The sequence below is a fragment of the Idiotropiscis lumnitzeri genome, chromosome 1 (genome assembly GCF_059441095.1).
Source record: "Idiotropiscis lumnitzeri isolate Australia: NSW breed Sydney's pygmy pipehorse chromosome 1, RoL_Ilum_1.0, whole genome shotgun sequence".
Lineage (NCBI taxonomy): Eukaryota > Metazoa > Chordata > Actinopteri > Syngnathiformes > Syngnathidae > Idiotropiscis > Idiotropiscis lumnitzeri.
In genome coordinates, this window is record NC_142391.1 from 1,113,848 (window position 1) to 1,140,602 (window position 26,755).

Here is a 26,755-nt window from a genome sequence, read left to right on the forward strand (position 1 = left end):
TTGCCACTTGAGCACGTTTAATAAAGTCATGGTCATGTGACCTTAAACGAACGCGTGTGCTGCTCGCCGCCATTCCCCCCCCCCACTTTTACAACCCAAACACAAAACGAAACAAGAAAAAACAGTATTTGCAGTGAGATATTTACACAGAAAACAACAAAAAAAAAGCTACATGGTGACTTTAATCTTATTTAGGAAGTGGGTAGAGAAAAGAGAAAATAAATAAGACTAGAAATTCTTCTTCTTTTGTGTCCGCGTTCACAGCAGGACACAAATCAACCAACTATGTCGCCCCCGTGTGGCCAGAACGAGCTATCAGTCAGCGGTTGAGTGATTATTGGCCAAAAAGGAAACAAAGGTACATGATTATGAATCATTACATACTTCTCTGGTCTTTTTTTGTTTCTTATAAAAGGAGGCATTTGGGAAGTTGCTACTGGATGATTGTACAACTTGGCTAGCGGCGGCGGCGGCGGCAGGCGGGCGGCGCCTCCTCATAGCTTGAGCTCGTTGGCCACCTTGGAGGCAATGTTCTTGAAGGCCATGGACGAGCCCGTTATTCTCTTGAAGCGCACGCCGTTGAGCGAGAGGCGCGGCAGCTTGCACACCTCCATCTCCCACTGGACCAGGTTCTCGGCGCGCCCGTCGCCGTGCACGCAAAGCAGCAGGAAGCTCTCCTGCTGCTCGTAGTCGCAGTTGTTGGCGTCCAGCACTTTGCGGATCTCCCGCATGATGTCGCCCGGCTCCATGGAGCTGGTGGTCCTCATGCTCCACGTGAAGCGCAGCGAGCGCGGCTTGCCGTCCTTGCCCTCGCCCTTCGCCTCCCCGCCGGGCACGTGGCGGCTGCGGACACACGCCACGGCGCCATGTCAAACATCGCAAACGCGCAGGCGCAAGCAAACACACACACACGCACACACAAGTGGGCAGCAACACAAAATGTGCCCACAAAGTTGAATTAGAAGCCACAAAATGCTAATTTGCCACCACAAAATGATTTATGGAACAAAAAAAAAATGCTTACGGAATTAGCACAAAAATGCTCATTTGTGGTCATGAAATGCTAAATTTGTAGCTACAAAATGAGAATTTGTGACCACACAGTGAAAATTTGGCAACAACATTTTAATTCATGGCCACAAAATACAAATGAATGAAAATGTTAACTTGAATCCAAAATTATTTGTGACCGCAAAAACACTTTTTTTTTTTTGCCACAAGATGCTGATTTGTGACCAGGAAATACAATTTGATGATCACAAAATGTTAACTCGTGGCCAAGATTATTTCGTGGCTGCAAAATGCTCAAATGTGGCGACAACATTTTAATTTGCAGCAATTATCAATCATTTGCAATGTTCATTTTCCCAAGTGGAGGAGCCGAGCTTGTTTTGGTTTCTTGCATCATGAAAAAAATGAAAGCTAATGAAAAATCTGGAAGAATTTATCAACTCAAGACGGACCATGCTGCAGCAGGCATGAAAGGGGGTAGGGCGGTTTGTTTGTAAGGGGGTGACACAACGACATGCAGAATAAGTACGCCCCCCCCAAAAAAACAGAATTGTGCGCCGGCATCGACATCAACAAGACAAAAAGGGCAAGAGAAAATCCGGACGTCTAAAAAAATATAAAAAAGGAATGGATAATGAGGGAGCGGTATGGACACCGAAGCCCCTTTCACGCTGGCTTGATGCAAAATTGTCACATCAGGGACGGAGCCGGTGAGCTGGCGTTTATTCACCAGTTGGCTGTCTGCGTTCAACACAAAAGGGCGGTGTCGGGGGCGGGGCTACAATTCACACGACCACCATGACACCTGTTGCGGTCTCTGAAGCCGCCAAATTTGGGCGTCAACTCTTGACATGCTATTTTGTATTTTTTGCGCTTTTGGTGGGCGGCGCGAAAGGGGCCAACGTTGGATTTTGCGTGCGAAAGATATAGAACGCGGTGTTGAGATGTGAATTTGCCGACTTTCAGTCAGGTATTTTGATCCAATATTTTTCAAAGCGATTATCGCACCGACGATTCGGATTTTGCCTTAAACATCAAAATGAGCTGGTGAGATGCACCTCTTCTTGTTGTCCACCAACTGGGGGCGCCATTTTCCCCATTTCATTCCTGTAGGTGTGTGTGACTTTAAAAGGCAGGCCTGACCTGGTGAGTGACGTGGGTGTCAGAAAGAAAGCGTTGGCTTCTGTGCGCTCGCGTCGTGTCCATTCTTGAGCACAAGTGGGAGCATTCAAATACAGTCCAACGAGGAGAAGTGGGCTACATGCAACTAGCTATTTTTAAGTAGGCACAACCGATTTATCGGTCCGCCAATTTTATCGGCGGAACTTGCCCCGTTTCGTAATCGGTCGAATTAAACAATATATTTTTATTTTCTCCTAAAACAGGCCTGCTTGTAATTCATATCTTTGCTGTTGGAAGCATTAAGCAAACCAAAAAGTTCAGATATTTATTATAGATATTTAAAATGAGCGGCGCATTAAATCGGTTATCTGAATTTTTCTCCACCTTTGCTGTGGTCTGTGTAAAACTCTTGTTAGAACTAGCGGAGCAATTTGGCGGAAACTGTGTGAAAGGTACAAGATAATCGGGTAGTGAGGTCAGTCGACCAATTTCCCGCCATTTCATAAAGGTGAGATGATGGTAGTGTCCCAGGACGGGGATTCAAGTTTCACACTTGACTCCTTCCTTCTCCAGCCCCTTTATGCTGAAAACAATTGTCCAGGATTTTATTTGACGTGATTAGCCACTTTCACACACACACACACCACGCAAAGCTGCGATCGCAGCTCCGCCATTCCACTTTTGACGCGTCACTTTTTGCATCGTGGCTGCGTGAAAGGGGCTGGTGGCGCCTGACGGGAAGTTTTTGATTTTTTTTTCCTGAGTAAGCTCACCTTGAGCCCTCGAGTCTCCCGTTTCTCTCAAACTCTGTGGAGACTCTGAGGGACGTGTGAGAGGACGAAGATGAGGAAGAAGAAGACAAGAACAAAAAGAAGATGTGGATCTTTGTTGAAGCTTCACTCGCGTTCAAACGACAAGACGACAAACAAAAAACGCTCCACGAGGCTCACAACGACAGAGAAAAAAAGTGCAACGTTCAACAAGCAAGTTCTTGCACGATGCCCCTTTTACAACAAACTGTTACCGGTACCGGGGACCAAAACGATCACGTGTCTATCAATTTGTTTTTCCACAACAAAAACACCCGCGTCTCCTTTGTTCGGCTCCTCGTAACTGCTCGTGGAGACTTCCAGACAAACGATCGACCAAAATCGAGCATTGATGCCACAATTGATTAAAAAAAATAATAATAAATTGAACACAAACGGCGCAGCAACATGTAGACAGACAATATAATACTTCCAGGCATTATATTTTTTAACTACCCTGAACAGTAACTAGTTGCAACCGCTTCTTGTATTTATTTTGCAAGTATTACACTGCCCCCTGGTGGCCAAAGTTCCCATACCAGAAGGAGAAGCACACTGCTTATTGAAGTTTCATGACATGTAATGTTACAATATAATACAAGTTTATTTCTAGAGCGCATTTCATATCAGCTGGAGCTGTAACAAAGTGCTTTTCATAAGGTGCCAAAGAAATTAGCGGGAAATTAGAACACAAATAACGGTTCATTTTGTTTTGTACGAGAATCAAGTTGACATTTTTATTGGACGTAAACATCCGCTGTGCTTGTTAAACCGTGTGAATTGTTATTTTGTTAAAGATCCTGTTTACATGGATTTTTTTTTATGCCAAAGACAATAAAAGGCATTCTGAGTCTGATTATTTTCACAGTCGACCAGACCCCTGCAAATTTGCCATTTGTGGATTTTGGGGGAACCGATCCCCTTTTATTTGGTGAAAACCTGCTTGTTCACTATATTTTTTTGTCCAAATTCCCCATCCATTTTTTTTACTTATTCACATTTTTTATGGCAATTATGAGTGTAAAAAATGTACAGATTTTTGCGTTGTTTTGTCATGTATCTTTCCTGCAGCCACGACGACTCACCAAAAAAAAAAAAAAAAAAAGGTGAAAAGACTAAGCATGTACTCGGCGTGGCCACCAGGGGACAGAGCGAGGTTAGCGATGATTTGCAGCCATTTGCCAGAAACAAACCCGACAGATTATTCCTCGTAACCGTGGCAACATGCCTGACAACTAACTTCCTGCCTCATGTTCGCCACGCCCCTTTGGATTTGTCTCATCTTGTGACAGTTTTTTTTGCGCCCTCTTGTGGCCGTCGGCTGGAATCGTTCCACTTTTATACCAAACTCCTTTGCTGTTGAGTGAGGAAGTTGTCATCTTTTTATCTTCGTCCAAACATTTTCGGTATATGTCATAGCCTTGAAGCAAACGCTCTTCGGCTTGGAGTGCGTCATTCACGCGCTGCTATTAAATTGTTTGCATTTATTGAATGACTTTAAGTGGTGGCGATGATGACCACCTGCACATTTCCTTCTTTGACGACACCGCGCACGCGCAATTTGTGTTCCAAGTTTTATGCTTCAACGAGACTCTAACTGACCGCTACTGATTTCTTTTCTTCCGTGCTGTCATTTTTTTTGACTGGCTTGGTGTACTTGAATATTTATTCTAATTTTTTGTCCTTTACTCCATGACTTGAAAAGTAGTTGCACTGCCATTTATTTGGCCACTGGATGTTTGTTTTATTTTATTTTATAGGCATCTTTTATTCTTTTTATTGTGTGGTTCATATCATAAAAAGAAAAGCTCACTGAAAATTGCTGTCAACTTTCAGGAAAATGTCGGACTATAACGTCATTGGAAAACCAAATTTGCTCGACACCAGAACTCCAATGGACAAAAAAAACAAAAAGATAATCTACCGTGAATTCCCTGCAAAGATGGCAAATTTATGAAACTACCATGTAACGTGTAGCGTGTGTGTGTGTGTGTGTGTGTGTGTGTGTGTGTGTGTGCAGCCGGGCAGCGTGTTAGTGGCGTGCGACAGCGCAGGCAGTGCTGTTCCTACCTTTTGGTAAACCTGAATGACATGTTTCTACAACAGAACCAGACAAGAAGAACAAGAGAGAGAGATAAGAGTCAAAACGAGGAAGGCACAGCAGGACTACGGGGAAAAGCCCAAACGCAAAGATTCCATTATTATCCAATATGTTTGAAATTTTAAATAAAAAAAAAAGACGTTTGTAAATGGCTGCAATAAAATTTTATGTAGTGAACGACGCAAAGCCAAATTAAGCATCTTAAAAATTAAAGACTTGGTCAAGCGCAAAGTTTGTACAATCCAACGAGGCCTACCTGAGCGCTAATTATGCTAAGCTAAGCGCTACGCCTGGACAGCTTTTTAATTTTTTTTATTTTTTGCGAGCAGGCAGTGGCCGCTGACGCACTTTGTCCGTCACCTGCTGCATGACATCATCGTGCCAGGCTTTGTGCGGACTGGCCTGGGAAAGGAAAAAAAAAGAAAGGCGCAAGTTGATCTTACCTGCGCGTGAGCTTGGAGGTGAGCTTGGAGAACAAGTTGCTGGTGGCGCGGCTGCGCGCTTGCGAGAGCGGCGAGGCGTCGTGCGAGAGGGTGGGCGAAGCGGGCGGCCCGTTGTAGGTGGCGGTGCGGCGGTCGCGCAGCTGCCCGCCGTGGAAGGTGCTGCGACTGGCCGTGCCGCGGGGGAAGCGCAGACGCTCGGGCGTGGCCGCGTTGGTCACGCTGTGAGTGGACGCCACCGGGTTGCGCTGTCCGCCCGGAGACACCGACACGCTGGGGGCGGACACACGCACACGCAAGGTCACATGGCGTTTTCAAGGACGGGGGGGGGCGGGGCAAGTTGAAGGCAGAGGAAGACGGAAAGATCAGGAGGAGAATGAAAAGTGAAACAAAACAAAATACTGACAAATCACCAGACACAATTCAACACCTGATGGGGTGTCACGTGGATGTCTATTCGCATCTCAACACGCTGAAAAACAGCCAATCAGAAAAGAGGGCGGGGTTACATTTTGGTTGCAAATGTAGGAACATAAAAATATACGCAACTCTTAAAATAATGATGCATTTATTTGTTATCGAGCTTAAGACTCATTTGATCAAACTTAAGTGAGATTACAATTCGGTCTCATGCATTTCAGATTTTTTTCCCCAATGTGAAATTAGAACATTTTAGGACCCCCCCCCCCCAAAAAAAAGAAATGCGACTAAAATGACAATTTTCTCTGACAATATTGTGTCATTAGAAACGACTTTAAATGACGACGTTTTCCATCACCAACAACTTGAAAGTGATATCGGCAATTAAAAATTAAAAACTCATCAAATTCACTCTCGAAAAATTACTTTTTGTCCAAAAGTGAAATACTTGAAGACTGTTGCTAAATGCAGAACAAACTTTTCACATCCGAGTCCTTAACCTGAAAATTATTATTATTATTTTTTTATATGTTTTCTCCTAAGCTTCCAACTTTTTCCAGCGTAATTTTATTTTAATTTGATTTTTCACAACTCTTGCAAATTCACACTCGTCTAAAATTGTTCCTTTTCCCCCCCTTAAAAACAAAAAAACTATTTTCCTGCAAAATTAAGACTTTTTTTTTGAATGACTAATTATTTTTTTCTCCTCAGAGTGCAAATTGTTCCCCTTAAAATTTGAGATAATTTCTTACAAAATAAGGACTCTTTCCGTTTCGAATTCAAACATTGTGAGGCTGTTGACGCATCAGCGTGGTGACGAAGCGACACGTCATTCCAGATTGTGACCGGGGGGAGAGCTTTTAGCGGTTTGACGTGCGGGTTGGCGAGGGGCCGACATCAGGAGATGGGCAGGTTGCACTTGTGGGGCGCGGGGGTCACCACAACCCCTCCCCGCCCCCACACCCGTCGTGGTCTTACTTGGCCGAGCAGTAGTCCAGCGCGTAGTAGGAGTGCGGCAGTGTGGCCCAGCCCGCCTGGCAAGCGTACAAGTGGCCGACCGTCGGGCACCTCAAGGAGGGCGAGGGGCTGGCGGCGCGGCCTATGGAGCTCGTGCTGATAGCCCCCCCAACCCCAGCACAAGGCCCCCCCCCGCGGCACGGGCAGAAATAAAACAAGATCGTAAAAGAAAAGCAAAGATGACAGAAAAGAAAGGCGATTCCCGCCGCCCCGCCAAAGAAACAAAAAACAAACAAACAAAAAAAAAAAAAAACCAAGATGGCAAAATCCGAGTCGGCGCTCTCACCTGTTCTCCTTCCCGTTGGGAATGACGGAGAGCCGGTCGGCGTTGTTGCGGTCGCTGCACACGTACGTGTTCCGGCGCGTCATCCCCGCCGACGCCGTGTTGTTCTGCTGGGGAAACGCGAGCCACGTGACTGACACGTCGACGGCCAAGCGCGCCGATGCGTCGGATGAATCTTTCGGCACTCGCAAATCGGCCGACGTATCGCCCACCGGACAGCTTATTAGGTACACCGGCGGGAGCTCGTGTGACATAATGAAAGACGGATTTTACAGTGGTCTGATTTTGATTGTCGTTACTTTGTTTGAAATGTCTGTTTTGTTTAAAAAAATAAAATAAAATCGTAATTTGTACTTTTTCCGTCAGGTTATAACTTTCTTCATTTCTAATTTACAATTTATCCATTCAATTCAGGCTTTTTAATTAAATATGCAACAATTATGTTTCCAAAACCTTTTTATCCTAAATTTACAACTTTATTGACATTTTCTGGCAAATTGATGATTGTATATAATTAAACGTTGTTTCCGCTTGTAAAATTGACCCCAAATTATTCTTACTTTTATGAAATTACAAAAGAATTATAATACTATCATTTATAATTTTGGTAAACTGTACAACTTCTGTGGCACAATTCCTACCTCGCGAATAATTATTTTTTCCACATGTTCCTTCTTTGAAAATGACAAATTTGTTCTCAAAGAATTGCGTTATTTTTTTCACAAGTGGGATATTTTTTAACTTAACGGTTTTTCTTGTAAAAAGTCTCTGTAACTTCAGATTTTAGGCGTCAGATTCCGGCAGGCGTGGGCAAACTACGGCTCGTGGGCCACATGCGGCCCATTAAACGTTTTAATCAGGCCCGCCGAAAGTTTGCCCACCCCTGGATTACGGTATGGCCGGCGACGAAATCCCAACTACACGTCCACACGTGTGGCTGTTCTTTGTACGAGTTTCGAGCAACTTTGAGCATTGCAAACGGCTCGAGCTCGCTCTTAATGGTTGAACAAACGTGTCGTGAAAAGTGATTGCGCCCACTGAGCGTCCGAGGTGATACTTGAGTGACACGATGGGCTTGTGTCTACTCACAGCGTGCCCGGCCGCACTGGCTTTCCTGCGGTCGGGAATGTCGGCCTTGTTGGGGTTGTTGGCGTTGCCTAGCAGCGGGCTGGCGGGCGGCGCGCCGCGGCTCCCCGGGGCTCCCGATTTGCGCAGCTGGACGCCGCTGTCGTCCTTTGCGTTGTCGACGGCGGCGGTCTGACTGCGCTTGGGGTGGGCCGAGCCGGCTGTTGCGTTCTGGCCCGCTGGAGAAGGCGGGCACATTGTGAATTGCACAAACTCAGCTTCGTTTAAATTAATTAAAAAAACAAAACAAAACACGGCAACGCAGAGTAACGCGGGCTATATTCATCCATTGTGTCTACCGCTTCTCCTCACAAGGGTCAGCAAAACTATTGAGGATTTTTGCAAAGCCTGTGCTCATTTTGACAATTGACAGGAAAAAAATGTGATAAGTAAATAATTGGCCAATTAGTTTTAAATATATAATGACGAAAATAACCAAGATGGAAATTAAACTGAACATTAACTGTTTTCATACTCGTTTGTCTGACAGAGCTTTTTGAATTTTTTTTTTCTTTCTAAACAATTTTGTCCTGTCCCACAAGCGCTAAAACTTTCAACAAAGTTTCTCCTGTTTGCCCTTGCGGTTAAACTTAGTGGATGGTGAAGAAGATGCACGTTCCATTCCCACTTGTTGCTGACAGTGAGCAGAAGATTTCATACCCAGGTGCTTCTAACCTAACCTTCTAATCGGCCATTGATGTAAATAACGGCAATGTGACATGAGAAGCACGTCACTGCTGAAAAGATGCGTATTGGAAAGAAGGGAGTCAGATGAAAATGTTAACTATATTAAAAAAATAAAAAATAAACAAATAGAAGGGGGTCAGAGCTCCACCTGGTGGACAAACTGAGCAACTTTGTTTCTTCAATCCGAATATATGGGCGTTGCAAATCCAGCCGATCGCGATTACTTTGTATCGGTTCGACTTTGTCTACGACTTAAGTGAAGAATGAGAAATTTGGAGCGCTCACCTTGTTCGCTGTAGCGTCGCTGTTTGTGGTTGGACGACACGCTCCTCTGGACTTTGAGGTGCGAGGGCGACTGGCCGTTGAGCTCGCTGTTGGGTCTGGTCTTGGCCAGCGACAGATTGCTGCTGGACGCCGACTCACCGGGTTCCTGCTGGGGGCGGGGTCAAAGGTCAAGAAGGGGCCGACCCTCGCCGACGGTCGGGCGCTTACCTCGGAGGCCTTCCTGCCAAGCAGCAGATAGGCAGCGGTGATCTCGTCGTACTTCATCTTGGCCAGAGACTCCTGGATCTCGTCCAGGTTGTAGCCCATCCCCACCATCACATCTGCACACGCACACGCAGAAATTGCAGCTGCCGTTTCCTTGTTCGACCAAAATGTTCAAAAAGGATTTAGGCAACCACACCATTGGGATAGCAGTTGGAAAATTCAGAATATTTTAGGCAAAATGAACACGTCTTTTTGTTGTTTTTTTTTTCTTACTGCACTAATTTGCAGTCACTTTCCGACTACAAAAAACAACTGATTAAATCAAATGAAGCCATAAAAGCATTTTTTTTTTTTTAACATTCATTCGCCGCTTTTGACTAACACATCTGATAGCTAATCTCTCTGAAGTTGATTTGAATTTAAATAATGGCTGCAGATGATCACTGGAGCATTAAAATAGTTGTCGATTAATCAATTAATTTTGAAGCCTGAAATTTTTGACATCCAGTAACCAACCAATTTGATTGGTTGATGTCTTTAATAAATCATATTTTAAACAAGTTTGCACAATTGTTTATTTGACGACTATTTTTCACTTTATTTGGAATAAATTCATTATTCAATTGCTGTTGCTATGTGAATACATTCAATTAAAAGCTATTTTTGAGGTCAAATCTTTATTTCAAATGTTTCTGTTCTGACATGACAAAAATAAAAAAAAACGACCTGCTCCAGATGATGGCGCCGTTTACTTACTGGAAATACTCGCATTGATGTAACGGTGGAGGATGAGGTGAGCCTCTGAAAAGCCGCCCATCGTTGCACGTTATGTGGACCGACGCTTTTGCAATGGTCCAACGCGTTCCGTGCATTATTGAGAAGGGAGCGATTCGTCTCCGCCTTGTCGAAGCTCCCCTCGCGCAGATGCCGTTACGTAAAACGCTCTCATTAAGCCCTTATCCAGGACACGACGTTTCGGGGAGGGGGGGGGCAACAGATTGTGTTTACTTTTTCATCATCACGTTTCTTCTTGGCCGCTGGAATATGCGAGAGCGAGCGAGCGCCGCCCCAGGCCACCATAGCACACCTCTTACGCAACACTAAGATCATGTTGAACCAACACAAATTTCAAAGTGCTTAGATCTTTTTAAGGCAACTTTTAGCTAAGTGCCCCCATCAGGATGTTGAAAGTAGCAGACGGTTGGCCTTTTGGTCGACATTTCTGGCACGAGTAAACACTCAAGAGGTCCCGTCCCAAAAGGACACGGAAAGTTTGAGGCCCACATTTTGGTTCATTTGAATTTTTTTTTTTATTACCTATTCTCTTCTGATCCGTGATGTCCAGCACGGGCTCGACGTAAGGCTTCAGCTCGTCGTCTTCGGAGCCGGCATTGATCCATCGATCTTTCATGATTTGCTGCATCAAACACAAAGTCAAAGCGTAGTTTTCGATTGTGGATGATGCCGTACGATCCCAAACGTGTCCTGCCGCACGACCTCTCCCGGTTGACGCCCACGTTTGTTTTGGTGTCCCGCTGATCCGATCAATGTCTCGGGGAGATTTTAATCAGCCAGGAGAACAAGTAATTATCATCGATCCTGCGCCGATGCAAGCAGGAACGTGTTTTGGCGGGATGCACGAGTGCCACACGCCAGTACGGAGAACGCGCGTGCCCCATTTGAGTTTACTTTGTACATTAACCAACAAGAGGGGGGAGAATAAATAAAAAAAAAATTTAAAAAAAAAACGAATCAAATAATCCTTAGAACAAATGTAAGATATAAACTGCATAAATAGGTTTTAAAGATTCAACACTTTTTTGTGTCATGGCTGGTTAAAAGTGTTTCATTCCTTTCTCATATTAGGGCACAAAAAAAAAAAAAAGAAAATTGTAATCCGACAAAAAGACTTTTTTTGTAGCTGCCATTTTGAGAAAACGGCAATACTATGATGAGAATTTGATTTATGAACAAAGAAAGAAATCTTTTTTTTTTCTTTTTTGAGCAAAATGTACTTTGAAAAAACAAAAATGCCGTGGCAGTAATATTGAATTTTTGAAAATGTAGCCAAACATAGAAAAAGGAGTACTGCAAATAAAATTGTATTTAGTTGTGGGGATTAATAGCAGTTTTTAAAACTCAAAAATGATCTGACCAGAATAAAGTTGCACAAAATACAAAAATTTTCCATGAAAAGAAAAAATTGTGACCAGCAGATCATTGTAACTTTGCAAAAACAAAATATTATTTTGGAGGGGGGAAAAAAACATTAAATTTGGAACCAAGATAATTTCAGTGAACAAAGACAAAGTTAGTATTTTAGAAGCGGAAGTTAACAAAAAAGGTCACCAGAAGAGCCATCGGTTGCTTTAACACGACGTTTTCCCATCAAAGTCAGACTCCAATTTGGACTTGATTCTGATCGGATGTTTTTTGTTTTTTTTCTCTCCGGTCAGACGCGGTCATCCCACTGGACGGCGTCACGGACTCGCGACATCGGGAAAGAATCGGGGCTTGTGATCGGGAGGAGGGCGGCGGCGGACAACGCGATATTCGACAGACGACAACCCGCTCACTCGTGTTGAGGGGCAGCAGCGGGCGTCAAGGAAGCATATTTACGTTTTTGGCGTCCGCCCTCACCTCGAGAGTGCCGCGCTTGGCCGGGTTGAGCACGAGGAAGCGCTTGAGGAGGTTCTCGCAGTCGGTGGACATGTAGAAGGGGATGCGGTACTTCCCTCGCAGCACGCGCTCGCGAAGCTCCTGCGAAGACCAACGGGCGGGTCAGCGGCGCGATTTTCGCCGTCACTTCCCGTTTGGCCGTCACGTCGTCTCACCTTGAGGTTCTGCCCGTCGAAGGGAAGCGAGCCGCTGACGAGCGTGTAGAGGATGACACCCAGACTCCAGACGTCCACTTCGGGCCCGTCATACTTCTTGCCCTGGAAGAGCTCGGGCGCGGCGTACGGCGGCGAGCCGCAGAACGTGTCCAACTTGTTGCCCACCGTGAATTCGTTGCTGAAGCCGAAGTCGGCGATCTTGATGTTCATGTCGGCGTCCAGCAGCAGGTTCTCCGCCTGAAGACGCCACACAAGATATCTTCATATTCATATTGAGATTTATTCTCGTGCTTGGACAAGAACAGCGCATCCTGCCCCTGTAGCTGCTCATTCCAAATTTTTGAAGGAGGATCTCGCTGTTGAGCCGTCGGAAGACGCCCGCCTCCTCCTTTTCTTTCAATTCTACCAATTTGTTGAAAGCTTCCAAATATTGAATGTGAATCATTATTAGAATTGGTGCTATAGAACTAAAATGCTGCCCATCCCTCAAAACACTCCTGTAGTGATTATTTATTTATTTTTTTTTTTGGTGGTGAGATTTATGACAATTTGCCACGCCCCCTTTTGGAGCTCGGCTTGTTATTTTTTTCCAATTTCTTCTGTCTAGGTCACAAAAGGGAGACGCGCGAGGGAATATTGCTCAAATTGTCTAAAACGGCGACCGCTCGCCACCAAAATGCAAATTCACATGACTGCTTTTGCGTTCCGCACAATAGTTTGAATTTATTGACATCAAACGTGAGCTCATGTGATCGATCGATTCGCCACGTACACGGACCGAAGCGGGCAAGAGCAAGAATGCGCACACGAACCCCGACTGGTTATATTTCGGACATTTAGCGACGCTAAAGTGGTGTCAACTGGAAGCAGGCGGACGGCGGAAGTGCGTTTTCGTCCGTCAGTCCAATCATCACTAAGCGGGCGAAGTCCCGGCAGACGCCCGCTTTGCCGATGAAACACGGCCCGCTTGTCTCGTGTGTTTGTTCACAAGCAACAAGCCATTTGAAATGTTGACTGATCTACTGTCATATAATAGGATGGTTGGGTGCTCAACTACTGTCAGTCTCGTGACAATAATAAAAAACAAAACTCTGAAAATGTTAGCGTGCATTTTGATGTCTAAATCAAAACTGGCCACAGAGATGAACTAGTGGCAGTGATTTATTCTTTTTATGAAAGGTCAAAGGTCAACTGAGTGTGCCGAGTGGCCACCTATTCTGTCGCTCCGGCGTAAACTAGTTGAACGCGTGACTCGCTGACGTAATTGGATGGCAGGAGAAGGACGAGAGCAGCAAAATGGGCCGAGAAGACGCGCCACACCCTGCGAGGCATTGGGCCGCGTGACGGCGAGCCGCTCGCGTCTCCAGCCGCATGAATCGGCCGAGGCAGTGGCGGCTGCGTCCGCGGTGATGCAAGACGCAGCCCCGCAAAATGGACACCGACGCACCGTGAAGACGGTTTGACGCCGACTCGCAGATCGTTGCATGCTCGTTATCCGACGTGCGTGCGTGCGCTCACCTTGAGGTCTCGGTGGACGATGTGCTTCTGGTGGCAATACTGCACAGCCGATACGATCTGCAACAGAAAGAAAACAAGCCGTTTGCAGGAGTGTCCATGTTTTTTGTTTTTTTTAATTTCCTCACAGGTGGGCAGTGGTGGGCGCTCAAGGCCTTCTCTGCCGGCGTAACAAGAAATCACGATATTATTCTTCACATTGATGTCATATTATATCCTAGTGTTGTATTTTCAGCTGAGAGTTTTTATCCAATCAGAATTCAGCAAGGTCCTGTTGCCAGGCAGATTTCACCATACCAGTCGCACGCGCCATTCGTCCGAGGCCTTCAGATACAATTGTGCGGGCGTCTCTTTTGTGTGAGTTTTGGGACTCAAACGGTTGATTGACAGTTGCGATAGCCAATCAGATGACGAGTTGGTTACAGTGAACCTTCCGCTGAAGGTGATGAACGCGTCTTGCGATTGGCTACTCACTCGTGAGGGGGCAAGGCTATGCGGAATCACCGCGCCCGGAAGTCGTCACTGGCGACCGTTCGAAAATGTAAAACATATTTTTGCTTTTTTAAACCACAAAGGATGAAGGAGGAAAAAGTGTGGATTTAATTGCACATACACTTGCGAGGCCATTTTCAAGACGGACCTTTCGAGAGAAGCGAGATCGTCCACCACTCGCTCAGTAGCGTGTAAGTGACTTTCTGTATTTGTCCAGCTGTGTTGTCATAAACGATGGCAATATGCGGGGGATTTATTCAAGTCGGACTTGACTGAAGGCCGTCGTGTGAAATGCACGGCCCGCCACTGCAGGTGGGTAATCTACATTTGCGCCTTTAGTTACTCAAGTAACTTTTTGGATAACTTGGACTTGTCAGAGTTTGTTTAAAGGCAACATACTTGAGAGCTGCCACAAATGATTGTTTTTGGAATAATCGATAGGACAATCAATTCCAATCGTTACTCGGGAGAAAGTTGCATTCCTCGCTAATGTAGCGATGCTGCTCTTCTATAATCCAGCCACGACGCGTAAAAATGTCAAAGGCATCTTGTTATAACGCTGATTTTTGTTTTTCTCTCTCTAGCGTTGCAGCAATACGCTTCCATACAAACATTTTGCTTTTAACGAGCCAAGTCAGTTCAGCCGACTTTGGCGACTCATCGACGAGCGGCCGTCCGACCTTACTTGTCGTGCGGTGTTTTGACGACAACGCTTCCTGGCGACCGCTGACGGCGGACGGTGCGGAGGTGCAAAAGCAGAACAGTGCGGGCGTACCTGTCTAAATTTAGCTCTGGCCTCTTTTTCCTTCATTCTTCCGTGTGCTACCAGGTAGTCGAAGACCTCGCCTGCAAGGAGAAAGAAGAAGAAGAGGACAAGATGGGAACAGCTGCTGGCCCCATGTGTGCGTTCGCCGCCTCTCCGAAGGGCACAAGCTGCTGCTGCTGCTGCCAAACGGGAGACAACCGAGTTCCAAAACACATCCTTCGTAAACATTGGTTTAAAAAGTGGTTGTTTTTTTTAATGATGGCAAATGTGTGCTGACTCCCAACTGTAACCAGAGGTGCAACGTTTAATCAGCAACTCATCGTTGAACAAAAACCTCGGCACCGTTTTAACAACCGATTCATCATTTCGACTCAAAATTGTCCAAATGATGGCAATTGCCAATATCTGCAGTCCTCCAGGAAAGCTGACTTGACTCCACGACAAATGCAAGCACGTTTTGTGATAAGTGACAGACCAAACGGGCAATTGAATCAGAATCAATTTATGCTTGAACACCAGAAGGACATTTAAAAATTGGATTTATCTGATTAATTGAAAAAAAAAAATAGCAAAAAGAAAACGTATCATTGAAATAATTGTTGCTTGCAGCCTCATTCCGAACAAAGCCACATCCCGAGCGACTGCAGGGTGTGCACACTTCTGCAACATTACGTTTGTTTCTTTTTATTTTCCCCGTTTAAAACATTTTAATTTTCCCACCCAAGTGAATTTTAAGAGTTACAGGTCATGTTCATAGAGGTATGGCAATGAGTTATCAACTTTTTTTGGGGTTGGCGTTTTTAAGCGCAAAAATCAGGCATTCGAACTCGGGCGTTTTATAGCCGATGTATACCGTCGTCTCTTGAGTTGAATCCTTGCGCTCAACCTGCGAAGGCGTTCGTCGACTTCCGAGGGCGCAGATGAAAAGTACGACATGGACGAACGAACGACTCGGGTCGTGCCGACTAGTCAACTTGTCGACTAGTCTGAATCCGGTAATCACCTGATTGCAATGCCGCAGTGGAGCAAGCGTTCCAAGTCCAAATGCTCCTATTGACTTGACTTCCAAGTAATGCGATCAGAGCGCGCGCTCGTCTCGGGAGATAATCACATTCGGTCTGCCCGTCGTGACCTTTCCCGCTAATCGATGGCGCGAGTGTGACGCCGCATGGGATGAGAGAAGGATTCAGAAGACTTTCGCTCGCTCAAAGTTGACAGCAAACTGGCACATTTCTTTCAGTTAGCTATTCGTCTTTTGGAAGAACTCTCGTTTTGATTTTGTTTCGCTCACAAAAATGTTTTTCAATTTTGCTTTGAGTTATTTTGTTCATCATCGCAAATGGCTTCAGTAGTAAATTCATTTGACCGCCCCATTTCTTAAGTGACTTCAAACGGCCCAAAACTTTGATGAAATGCGTTTTGCTCTTTGTGAAGTGCGTGGGATGCAAAAGGTGTTTTTGGTGGCGCTCACCTCCGCTGGCGTACTCCATGACAAGGTAGAGCGTCCTCTCCGTCTCGATCACCTCGAACAGCTTGACTGCCAGGACGCACAACACGCAAGACGTGTGTGTAAATGCGTGTGTGGACATGAACGAATGGAAGAAGGGCTAAAAATAGACACAGTGGGCTGGAAAACACATTTGGCCGCATTTTTACTATTAGGGCCCGACGGATGAATCAGCAGATTTTAACGCTTTATATCAGCTGATATTTTGCCCATTTTTTTCCACATTATAACATAAGATTATGACCTGCAATCATAATACCACCTCACTCCTAAAATATAATAAAACATGAAAAATTGGCTAATTATTGCTGATTTTTGCAAATAGCTAAAAGCAAAAATGTTGCGGTGTCACGCTATGAAAATTACAGCTCTAAAATGAGCTTTTTTTTTTTTTTTTTTTATAAATATTTGAGTAAATAGAAACAACGCCACCCCACCCAACACTCCCAACACTATTTCTATTTTTTTTTAATTGAGAATATTTGTTACAAATGAAACGATTTAATTAAATAAATAAAACATTCTTGGGTTTGAATTTTTCTAAATAAGTTAAGGGAGATTCTTGGGCTAATCATGTTGTCCTTGGGGCTAACTAGTACCCGCTGGCACCATTTTTTTTCTCCTTTTTTCTCTCCCTCTCTTTTTTTAAGGACAAATCAGAGAGCAAAAATGTATCGGTGTCTTGCTGTGCTCCCTCCCTCCTCGGTGTGCAACTGCTCACCGAGAAGAAGAAGAAAAAAAAAGTTGATGTGGGGCAATTCAATTCAGAGAGGCGGATCGTTCATTCAACTCTGCAAGCAGCCAATCACATTGTGCCCTGCTTAGATGTCCCATCAAAAAAAAAAAAAAAAAAAAAGAAAGAAGAAGAAAAGAAGGGAGCGCTCAAGACGAGCGTGTATTAGCAGTTAGTGAAACCTTGACGGCAAACCGGTAATCAGCCCGTGCCTATTCATTACATACGGTTTAAAATCCATCCGGCGATTAATCAGTTCTTGGAATTTTATTCTGTCAGCATAAGACTAAATATAAATATATGCATACTGGTTGGGCCCTATTTATTCCGATTAACATCCCGCTGATTAGAAAGGCAGAGCGCATTACGGTGCTAATTTGGACCGACCGACCAACCACCCCAAGAAGATATAAATAAACATAAATAACATTTTTTTAATTTAAATCGCACAAAAACATGTTTCTTTTTCAATGGATTAAATGGAGAATGAGTGGAAAAGTGGACACAGGTGCATGTTTAAGAAGCACTTACCAATGTTGGGATGATTCAAGATCTTCATGATTCGGACTTCTCTGAAGAGCTAAAAAAATGCAAACACAAAGTAAAGTGAGAGAGCGAAACACTCCAACAAAGTGTCCAAAAATGTCATCAATGACCTCATAAACGCAATCTCAGGAAATTGAAAATTTTAAAAATGCACATTTGAAAGCAGTTGGGAGGATAAAAGTACATTTGAAAAAAAAATAAAATAAATTCTTGCATGGTCGCTTATATGAACCATTAAGGAAAAAATAATCACAATTATTTTTGACTGAGATTCAAATTTGCGCTTGTCAGGCAAGAAGCAGGCTCACATTCACGCGACACAATTGCTACGCAAACGGCTCGCTGCTTTCATGTCTGGGGAATTTCACGTCAGCAAACGTTCTGCACAGCAATCGCCTTTTTTCAATCAGAACGTTTTAAAGATCGAAAATCAAATTCACGCTGTCAATTTCCATTCATCGGCCATCTGGACTTTCACCTCGCAAGCACTACGCCATCCAAGCGGTCTGCTTTTTCTTGCGCCGCCGTGCCCTGCGAGAAAAAAAGGGCGGCCGCCAAACGAGTGGGGTGAAGGCGTGCCACCATTTTCAGGGTTTCAAGAGACGCCGCCACTCCTGGCCACCATGTGGCGCCATCCCTGGCGTAGCGCATCGGTTGACATGATGTCATTTTTGCTCGTTTGTGAAATGCGGGTCAGTGGGACTCGTTTCGCTGGCGCATCCGGAACGCGGCAGATGTGAACAAAAGGTCCAATCTGTGGGATTAGCGTGCGGCTTTAATCCGTGGTGACGCGGGTCCTCACTCGGGGGATTTGTCAACTCTTTGTCGGCACGACGAGCCACGATGAGTTGGGGGCAACTTGTGATTATTTTTAGCATGGCACGAGAGCAATTTCACCTTTTCAAGACGGCGTCGCGTCCTTAAAATAAAACGGGAGGAAATCAAATGTCCTGGCATTTTGTGTGAGTACGAGCTGCGCTGTCATGACTCGGTGTATTTATTTATTTATTTTTCTGTCGGACCCAAACGGTTACAAATCAATGGTGCTTTGGAAAAACTGATGGAAAACCACCGCCGGGTTGGCTGAAGGGAAAGGGGGCCATAGGAGGAGGGGGAGGGGGAGGGGGAGGGGCCACGGCACGGTTGCAGTCACCAACAGTGGCGGCGGCACAAAAAAAAAAAAAAGCGGCGATGCAAACACATGCTTGACAGGATCCAACCATCCCGGCAGACAAAAACACGTGAGACAAAGGGCCTCATGATATCCTCGCCACAGTTTGTCTGATATAAAATATTAAAAAAATAAAAAAAACTATCAAACCAAAGCGACCATAAATACAAACACACTGTGGCCCTGAATTGAACAAGACAAACAACGAAACTCGCGAAAATCAAGACAATGAAAACCATCAAAGAAAGACGAAGATTATTTTAGTCAACGAAAACTAAAATTGAAAACGTATTTTCCTTCTATTGCCAATTCATATAAAAGACGAGCGGCGGGAGTTCATTTGAAATATATTCATTTCCAAATGACGGCACGGTCGTCTGGGAGTTGTCGTCCTCTTAATGTTTGTCGCACAGAAGTGACAACATCAAAAATAAGAATAGGGAAAAATTAAAAAAAAAAGGTACAATGCACACCCAGGTTTAATAGTTTTCAACAGGAATTCATGCCACAAATCAACTTCAGAAGTTTAGAAACGCTCTGCACGACACTTTTTGTCATTTAAAGTCAGTAATCTGTAACCTGTATTATGAACCGGTTAAGAAATATTTTGGTTGAATTTCCACTACACAATTATTGCCTTGGTCTATTTTTTTTTTTTTTTTTTTTAATTTCCATCACAACATTTTTTTAAATGAAAACTAATAGCGTTTCTGAAAAAAAAAATTGAACTCATAAAAACTAACAAAGTTGCCCTGAAAACGAATTAAAACTAACTACATTTACAAAAACAAAACAAAAATAAAAAAAGAAGAATTAAAACTCCAAAACTATAATCACCCCGGTACCGATATCGGCCTCATTTGAAGGTATCGAGGATCGTTGAAGGCAGCCGAGACCAGCCACCGATACTTCAGTAAAAAAATACATTAAAACAACTCTGACTCTCCCCAGTCGTTGGCGCTAATCCAAAGTACTCCAAGTATGATCAGAATCAGACTCAGAAATCCCTTTATTGTCATTGTACTCAAGTGTGCAACGAGATTAGAGGGCTCCCCTCTCCGGTGCAATACAACAATAATTCAGATAAATGCGCGTTCATGAGTGGGGGCGTGGCTAGAAAGGGTCGGCTCCTTACCTTTTGCAGACTGTTGGGGTTCAGCTGCGTCTTGTCGATGATTTTAATGGCTACCTGCGCAAGGACGGGCGGAAAAAGGTCACACGTGGGAACAAAAAAAAAAGAACAAAACAGTAGCCAGTCGTTTTTTTAAAAGATTTTTCTGGGGTTGGGTGGCGATGCATTTTAATGGCCACCAATTGAAAGCGATTTTCGCCATTCCAGTCCCGATCCCGCCTGACTGCATTTTTGATTTATTATTAAACAAACACTTGAAGATAAATGAATACAAAACATTTGAATTGAATTCATGGTTTCATTCGCTCACGCAATTGGTTCATCACAACGCCTTTCAGTCATTTGGGTTCTTTCAGATCATTAAATCATGACGGGATTGATTTAGTCTCAAGGAAGTACAAATATTAGTCAAACAAACAACTTACTTTCTCTACACACACACACACATTAGAAATGCATCTTATTCAATAATTGGTTATGAATGATTAAATTAAAATTGCAAAAATTAAATGTGAAATGATAAAGCGTAAACTTCACATTTCTTTGTATTTCATTAAATGAGAAGTTCTCAAACTTTTCACACCACATAACACAAAATTGTGAGCGCTAAAAATTCATTGAGTGGAAAAAAATAATCTTACCTTGCTCTTAAAAAAAAAAAATTATAATCAGCACAGCGAAGTTGCCTCAGTGTTTTCAGAAAACAACATTTTTAGGAAGCACTTTGGTCATTTATCATTAGTTTCATTTATTTTATTTAATCGATGGAATAGATCCAATTGTATTTGGCAATTCCGTTCGCACTTACCTCTCTGCCGGTGAGGATGTGCCGAGCCAACTTGACCTTGGCGAAGTTGCCTTTGCCGATGGTCTTGAGCAGACGGTAGTTGCCCACGTGCGGCTGCTGCGGTTCTTCGGAGCCGCGCGAGCGTACGCCCGAGCGAGACGAGCGCGAACTGCCGACTTCCTGTCGGCCGTTGCCGTGAGAGGACGAGTGCTGCGTGGGGGGAACAAACACGTCTGCCGTTAGTCCAAAATGTGAGATTCAAGTTGCCGGAAGTGAACGGCGGAAAGAATAAAACAATCAATCAGGAATTGGATTTCAGTGAAATTCCCGACAAAATGTATCGACCATTGAAGAAAATCTTGGTCATTTTTCCAGGTTAAAATATGCCGTATATAATTTTAGATGCAGTACAGCTTTGGCATAAATTTAAATGTGCCATTTCAAGCATTATCAAGTTACTCAACAATTTCATAACACTGGTCAACAAATGTTTACTTTTTTTGTTCTGACGTATCAGCATCAAAACTATATTCAGCCATCTCTGACACAATTTGCAGTCCACTAGTGGGAGTGAAACAATTATTTTGTTAAGCCATACAGCAAGATTCTGCCACAGGTGAATCAAAATATGTCAACAAACAAAAAACTTAGTAAAATGTGTGATTCCAAGCATCATTTATTTATTGCAAAAGATATCGTGCAATTCTGGCACTTGTCGACTATCAAAGAATTGAATTTGATTTTGAAGCGCTCCATGACGGCAATTGGGGTGGATTTCACGCCAAGAGTGCATTTGGGTGCACAGTGAGTCAACCTATTCGGACAAAAGTAGCCCAGACAAACGGCGCACAAGTGAGCTTGGGTGAGAAAGAAAGCGCTTGGATGCCGACCGCATTGGTGCGCTTGCGTGTCGGAGCGCTCATGTCAACTTGCTTGCTGGCCGCGCTTCTCACCACACATTGATTATTTATTTAATTTTGTCGCACTGGCGTCCTTCTCAAAAGCAAGCAGGGTCGACGAGGTAAAAACCGGATGGAGGTCAGCTCGTTTCAAACGAGAAATCACAACTCATGCTGGCTGAAACGCTGCATCGCAAAAAGATGCACGTCCACCTTTAGGCCGACCACAACTTGGACCTTTTGGGACTGAGAATTTTTAGTCCCCAAAAAGAACTAAACCTCTGATTGGAGTTCTTCTTTGGGCTTTAATGAAGGACAGTCATGGAAAAGTTGCAAAGAAAGAAAGTTTATGAGCTCACAGTTGGCGTCAAAATGTCACCAACTCAATTTGAAGCCAGAGCACCTAAACGAGGTCGTCTACTTTCAAAGCTTAAATTTGTCACGTCACGTTCTTCACTCACTCATGGTGGGAAACATCAAAGGGTGGCGGATTAGAGCAAAATCAAAAATAAACTATTTCAGGTGACATTTCAGTCTGGCTGGCGATTTTTTTGATGTATTTTTTTTTACTCACGAGGCTGCAGTGCCTCCTGACTGCCTGCGAGCGGGTCATGTCGCCGCAGGAAAACGGCGCCAGACGCCTGACGATGAACCGATGTCCACGACGGCTGCCGACTGTCAACGCCGCTCGCAACTTCCCCACGGATAAGCAAGCGACGGCCAGGACAGGAAGGAGGGAGGGAGCGAGGGCGGAAGGAAGGGAACGGCGATTGCAGCAAGGCAGCGACAGGCTGCCAACTGTGGCGGGAAAATGGCCTTTCAGAGTGAAATTCGGAACTGGATTGGCAGTCATCCCGGCCAGAATATTTTCCTCAACTTTTTCTAAGGGAAATGATCCCACTCTGGTCGCATCTTACGCATTGAATTTCTCCTGCAATTATTACTTCTAAACGTATCGCTGCATGAATAAATCCAACCAATCAGAAACTGCGCAAGGCATGACCGAGGGGTGCGTTTAGGGCTTTCAAGAGCGGATATTTTTTCATTTATTTTTCAAACCAAAAACGCTGGTCAACTTCAAATTTGAACCCGAGATGCGACGCTTAACACATCTGATTGCACTTCTTACGCATCAGCAACGACACGCAAGCAAGGACTCAAAGCTCATGGAAGTGCATCTTCATTTTTGGCTTATCTTCCATCTTGGACCAGGTACCGCTCAGGTTAAAAAAAAAAAAAAAAGAAAGTAACTTCTTGAGGACGTCCCCAAACAAGGCACGTGTGCTCTTCCAAGACACGCCACCTGAAGGAAGTGTTTGTTGGTTATCAGCGTAGTCACTCCGCAAAAATGTGGAAAGGCGACAAGGTATGTATCGCGATAGTTGGGTGATCGATATCAATAGAAAATGGTATCGCTGAATTATCGATCAAAAAGAAAAATACAAAGGAGCAGATTCGACCGATCACGGCCCAAATTGTCACAAACTCCCTCCCATTGAGGAAATGCAACTTGAGGCTTACGCATGCGCCGCTGAGCTAGCGTGACTCAAAACAAACAAAAAAAAAAAACGGGTAACGAAAGCTCGACTTTCTGGCCGACTTGACGAAACGTCGTTCAGTTCCATCACAGGAGAGCTCTGAGGAAGCGAGGCGGGCGAACGTAGCAGTTAAGCCGCCAATGAAAACCCTCCGCGGACACGCACGGGACCCAACAGCCCGTAGTTGCGTTGTAAGGGAGGCCGGCGTGCATTTGATTTTTTTTCTCGTTCATTTTGAAGGTTAAATGTTACATTTTAAAATAAAACAAATCAGAATTCAGCCCTTTATCCTTTTTATTTTCAATAGTAAAAAAATATATATCATAATAATAATTTGCTATTTATGGATATCGACCGATAAGACATACTTGCATCACGAAATCGTTTTCAGCCATATCGCCAAGCCCTAGTTTGACCTATAAAAAGCTTGCGCAATACAGATTTCAACATGGGTTGTAATTGATCGCGAACAAAAACACCACGTCATCATTTGCGCCACTCACCAATGACATCATTGATCGGTTCCGCAAAATTAAATTTGATGGCAAACAACCTCGTTCTGTCTGGAGTTGCTGCCATGAGCCAGAAGAAAAAATCTATTTCTATTTTAAGCCTTGTCGTGGGGCTTGGCGATATGGCTGAAAACTATATTGTCACGTATGCGTGTCATATCGATCCCTATTGATATATATCAAATTATTATGATTTTTTTTTTTTTACTATTGAAAAGGAAAAAGGAAAAGGGCTGAATTCCGATTTGTTTTATTTTAAAATGTACAACGCACGCCCGCCTCGTTTTTCCTCTGACCTCTCGTGGGCTGGAGCTACGGACCGTTTCGTCCCGTGGGAGGAAGTTTGTGATAGGTCGAATCTGCTCCGTTTTATTTTTATTTATTTTTGGGGGATCGATAATTTCTCGATCCCATTTTCTATTGATATCACCCAACTATCGCAATACATATCGATATCGAATTATTGTACCTTGCCGCACATCTTGAGAGCAGAAAGGCTTGCACTGGCAGGCGGACGTTCCGTTTCTGCGTCCTCAACCAGCCAATCACAAAGCGAAACAGTTAATGTAGTTTTATTTTTTTTATTTTGATTGGTCTGAAACGTATTTTTTTTACATAAAAAAAAAAGAACTCGCTATAGAATGTGTTATTTATTAATATGAACATCTTTTTAATTCATAAAAGGCTTTCATCGCTCAGCGTAAGTTGCGTGAACTTCCGGCAACACACATTCGGCCAAATCACAGATGCCAGCCGGCTGGCGTGTTTGTTTGAACGTGTTGTGTTGTTGACCGACGCACTAAATCTTTGCGACGAGGATACGAGATATGCTGCTGTCATGCCCAACGTGAGGCGAGCTCGTCTTGCAACGCGATTGCATATAAGTTGATACAGATTCTGAATCTGAACGTCTCCACCGAAGCCAAACGGCTTTGAGAATGTGCCCACGATGGCGCACACACATTTCACACACACCAGGTAAAAAGTGTACAAACAATCAAGGGCAAAATAATAATTACAGCCATCTGTTGGCATCAGGACTTGTACAACACAGCCGGCTTCTAATAGGAACCAACAATGATCAGGTGTACTTGGCATAGCCGGCAAGTAAGTGTTTATAAATTACAGCTGTTCAACCATAAAAGTAGATAAAGCAAAAGCCACCACCATCACCCCCACCCTAAATGCCAGGCGATGTTCATGCACGTCGTAAACATTACATGTAATATTTAATGCTTAGTGGGGGTTTTTTTTGGTCAATATTTTTTTTTTGCCAATACATTTTCACTGTGGCTGAGTTTATTATATAATATATACAAAAGTTGTTCTGATTGAATCAATGGTGGGTTTTTTTTCAAACCTTCTGATCGACACCAAAAATCCTGATTCTGTAAAGTCTACGCATTACTGACCAAAACAGACACTGGATGGTAATCAATATGTTTGTGCATTTTCTACACTTCCAGTTTTTAAGAGTCTGCTTTTTAAATGAATGATGGCTGAAAATTAACTGAATTCGTTTAACAAATGAACAGATAATCAACATTAGTTGTGGCCCAAAATGCATGTCAAAAATCAGAATCAGAAAACAATAAATTCAGTTAGATTTTAACAAAGTGATAATGCTTGGGATAACCGGGAAGCAGCATTTGTTGTAGACAATGCAGTTACCAGTGCCAGAATTTAAAATAGTTTTTGTGCGAATTATTGCTTTGTGGAATGCGTTTTAGTAACATCATTTAAAAAAGAAGCGTATGCTTTAATAAAAAATAAAAAAAAAGCGCTTTATTCTGACGAGCCACATCGGAAGTGCGTGCGATTACGTCGCGCTTGTTTTGAGCAGTGAATCAGGCAGGGTGCTTTCTGTTGGTCATGAGTGGGCGGAGCCTCAGACGTTCGACTTCCGAATCCGATTGGCCGAGGCCCTTGATTGTCCTCCGGCGTGGCCAGTCGCAAGACAGAACACAATCTCCCAGTCTCCTGCCAAACCAACAGGCAAAGTAGTGTCCTGTCGTTTAGTTTGGCTGGGGCCTAAATAGCTCCCAACGCGTCCCAAAACTTGACACCAACCGTACAACTGTCACCAAAATGCAAAGCAAGTTCACAACAAGCTGGGGTGGGGGTTTGGGAGCAGAAATGTTTAAGAACTGCGCGTGAAAGAAAAATACGCGCTGATTCCGCCCGCAAAACGCCGACAAATGCGTGCGAAGAGCTCCTCACATCACAAACGGCTACTCACACTCTCGGTGGGCTTCTCGTTGACGGTGGGCAAAGGGCTTTTGGTGGACATGGTGATGTTTCAGGCGAAGGCAGGCAGCCCGCTATCCGGTGACACCGCGGCGGAAGAGGGGCACAGTCGCATGGATCGCCGAGCAAAAGCAACTCTTTTGGAGTGGCTAACAAGGAGCAAGTGATGCAACACGAGCGCCGTGCCAGTCGTCCCGGGCCCGTTGGGGCGAAGCGAAAAGCGAACTCGGCTGACGTTGACCGAGGCGCTACTCGGCCACCACTCCCCCCCCCACCGACCCCACAAAAAAACGCCCCGGGCTTTTTTTTTTGCTCTCAAGTCCGCCTAGCAGCGACGAGCCATAGCGTCCGAATGTCAGGCGGCAGCGGCGGTGTGTCGTCGAGCTGGCTGGCGGGATTTAAACGGGTTCGCCAAAGTAAATTCTCGGCGTCGGTTTGGTTCGGTCCATCGCGGGCGTCCCAAAGTGGACGTGCAGCTCGGTGGGATGATTTTAGGTGCGACCAAAATGGCTACGCGTGCTCGGCGGCTGGGCTGGATTACGAGGCGTTCACGGACCTCCCGGGGGCTCGGA

At 44.4% G+C, this 26,755-nt stretch overlaps 1 protein-coding gene across 13 annotated transcripts; it reads right to left on the minus strand.

The window, feature by feature from the left end:
• On the minus strand, positions 1 to 26,755 carry mark3a (MAP/microtubule affinity-regulating kinase 3a). Of its 13 annotated transcripts, none has more exons than XM_088309173.1 (19): positions 26,176 to 26,755; positions 21,009 to 21,197; positions 20,204 to 20,257; positions 17,883 to 17,931; positions 16,583 to 16,648; positions 15,121 to 15,191; positions 13,857 to 13,913; positions 12,339 to 12,575; positions 12,145 to 12,264; positions 10,822 to 10,921; positions 9,508 to 9,620; positions 9,301 to 9,445; positions 8,293 to 8,507; positions 7,207 to 7,313; positions 6,882 to 7,016; positions 5,487 to 5,756; positions 5,013 to 5,039; positions 2,907 to 2,951; positions 1 to 843 (listed from the first exon to the last, which is right to left on the minus strand). In XM_088309173.1, exons 1-19 carry the CDS (start codon positions 26,224 to 26,226, stop codon positions 495 to 497), a joined length of 2,400 nt encoding a protein of 799 aa, XP_088165299.1. In that variant the 5' UTR covers positions 26,227 to 26,755; the 3' UTR covers positions 1 to 494. The 13 variants fall into 13 exon arrangements, with proteins under 13 accessions (XP_088165299.1, XP_088165289.1, XP_088165280.1 ...); XM_088309163.1 differs by having other exon boundaries at positions 7,207 to 7,310; positions 9,301 to 9,448; XM_088309154.1 differs by having other exon boundaries at positions 9,301 to 9,448.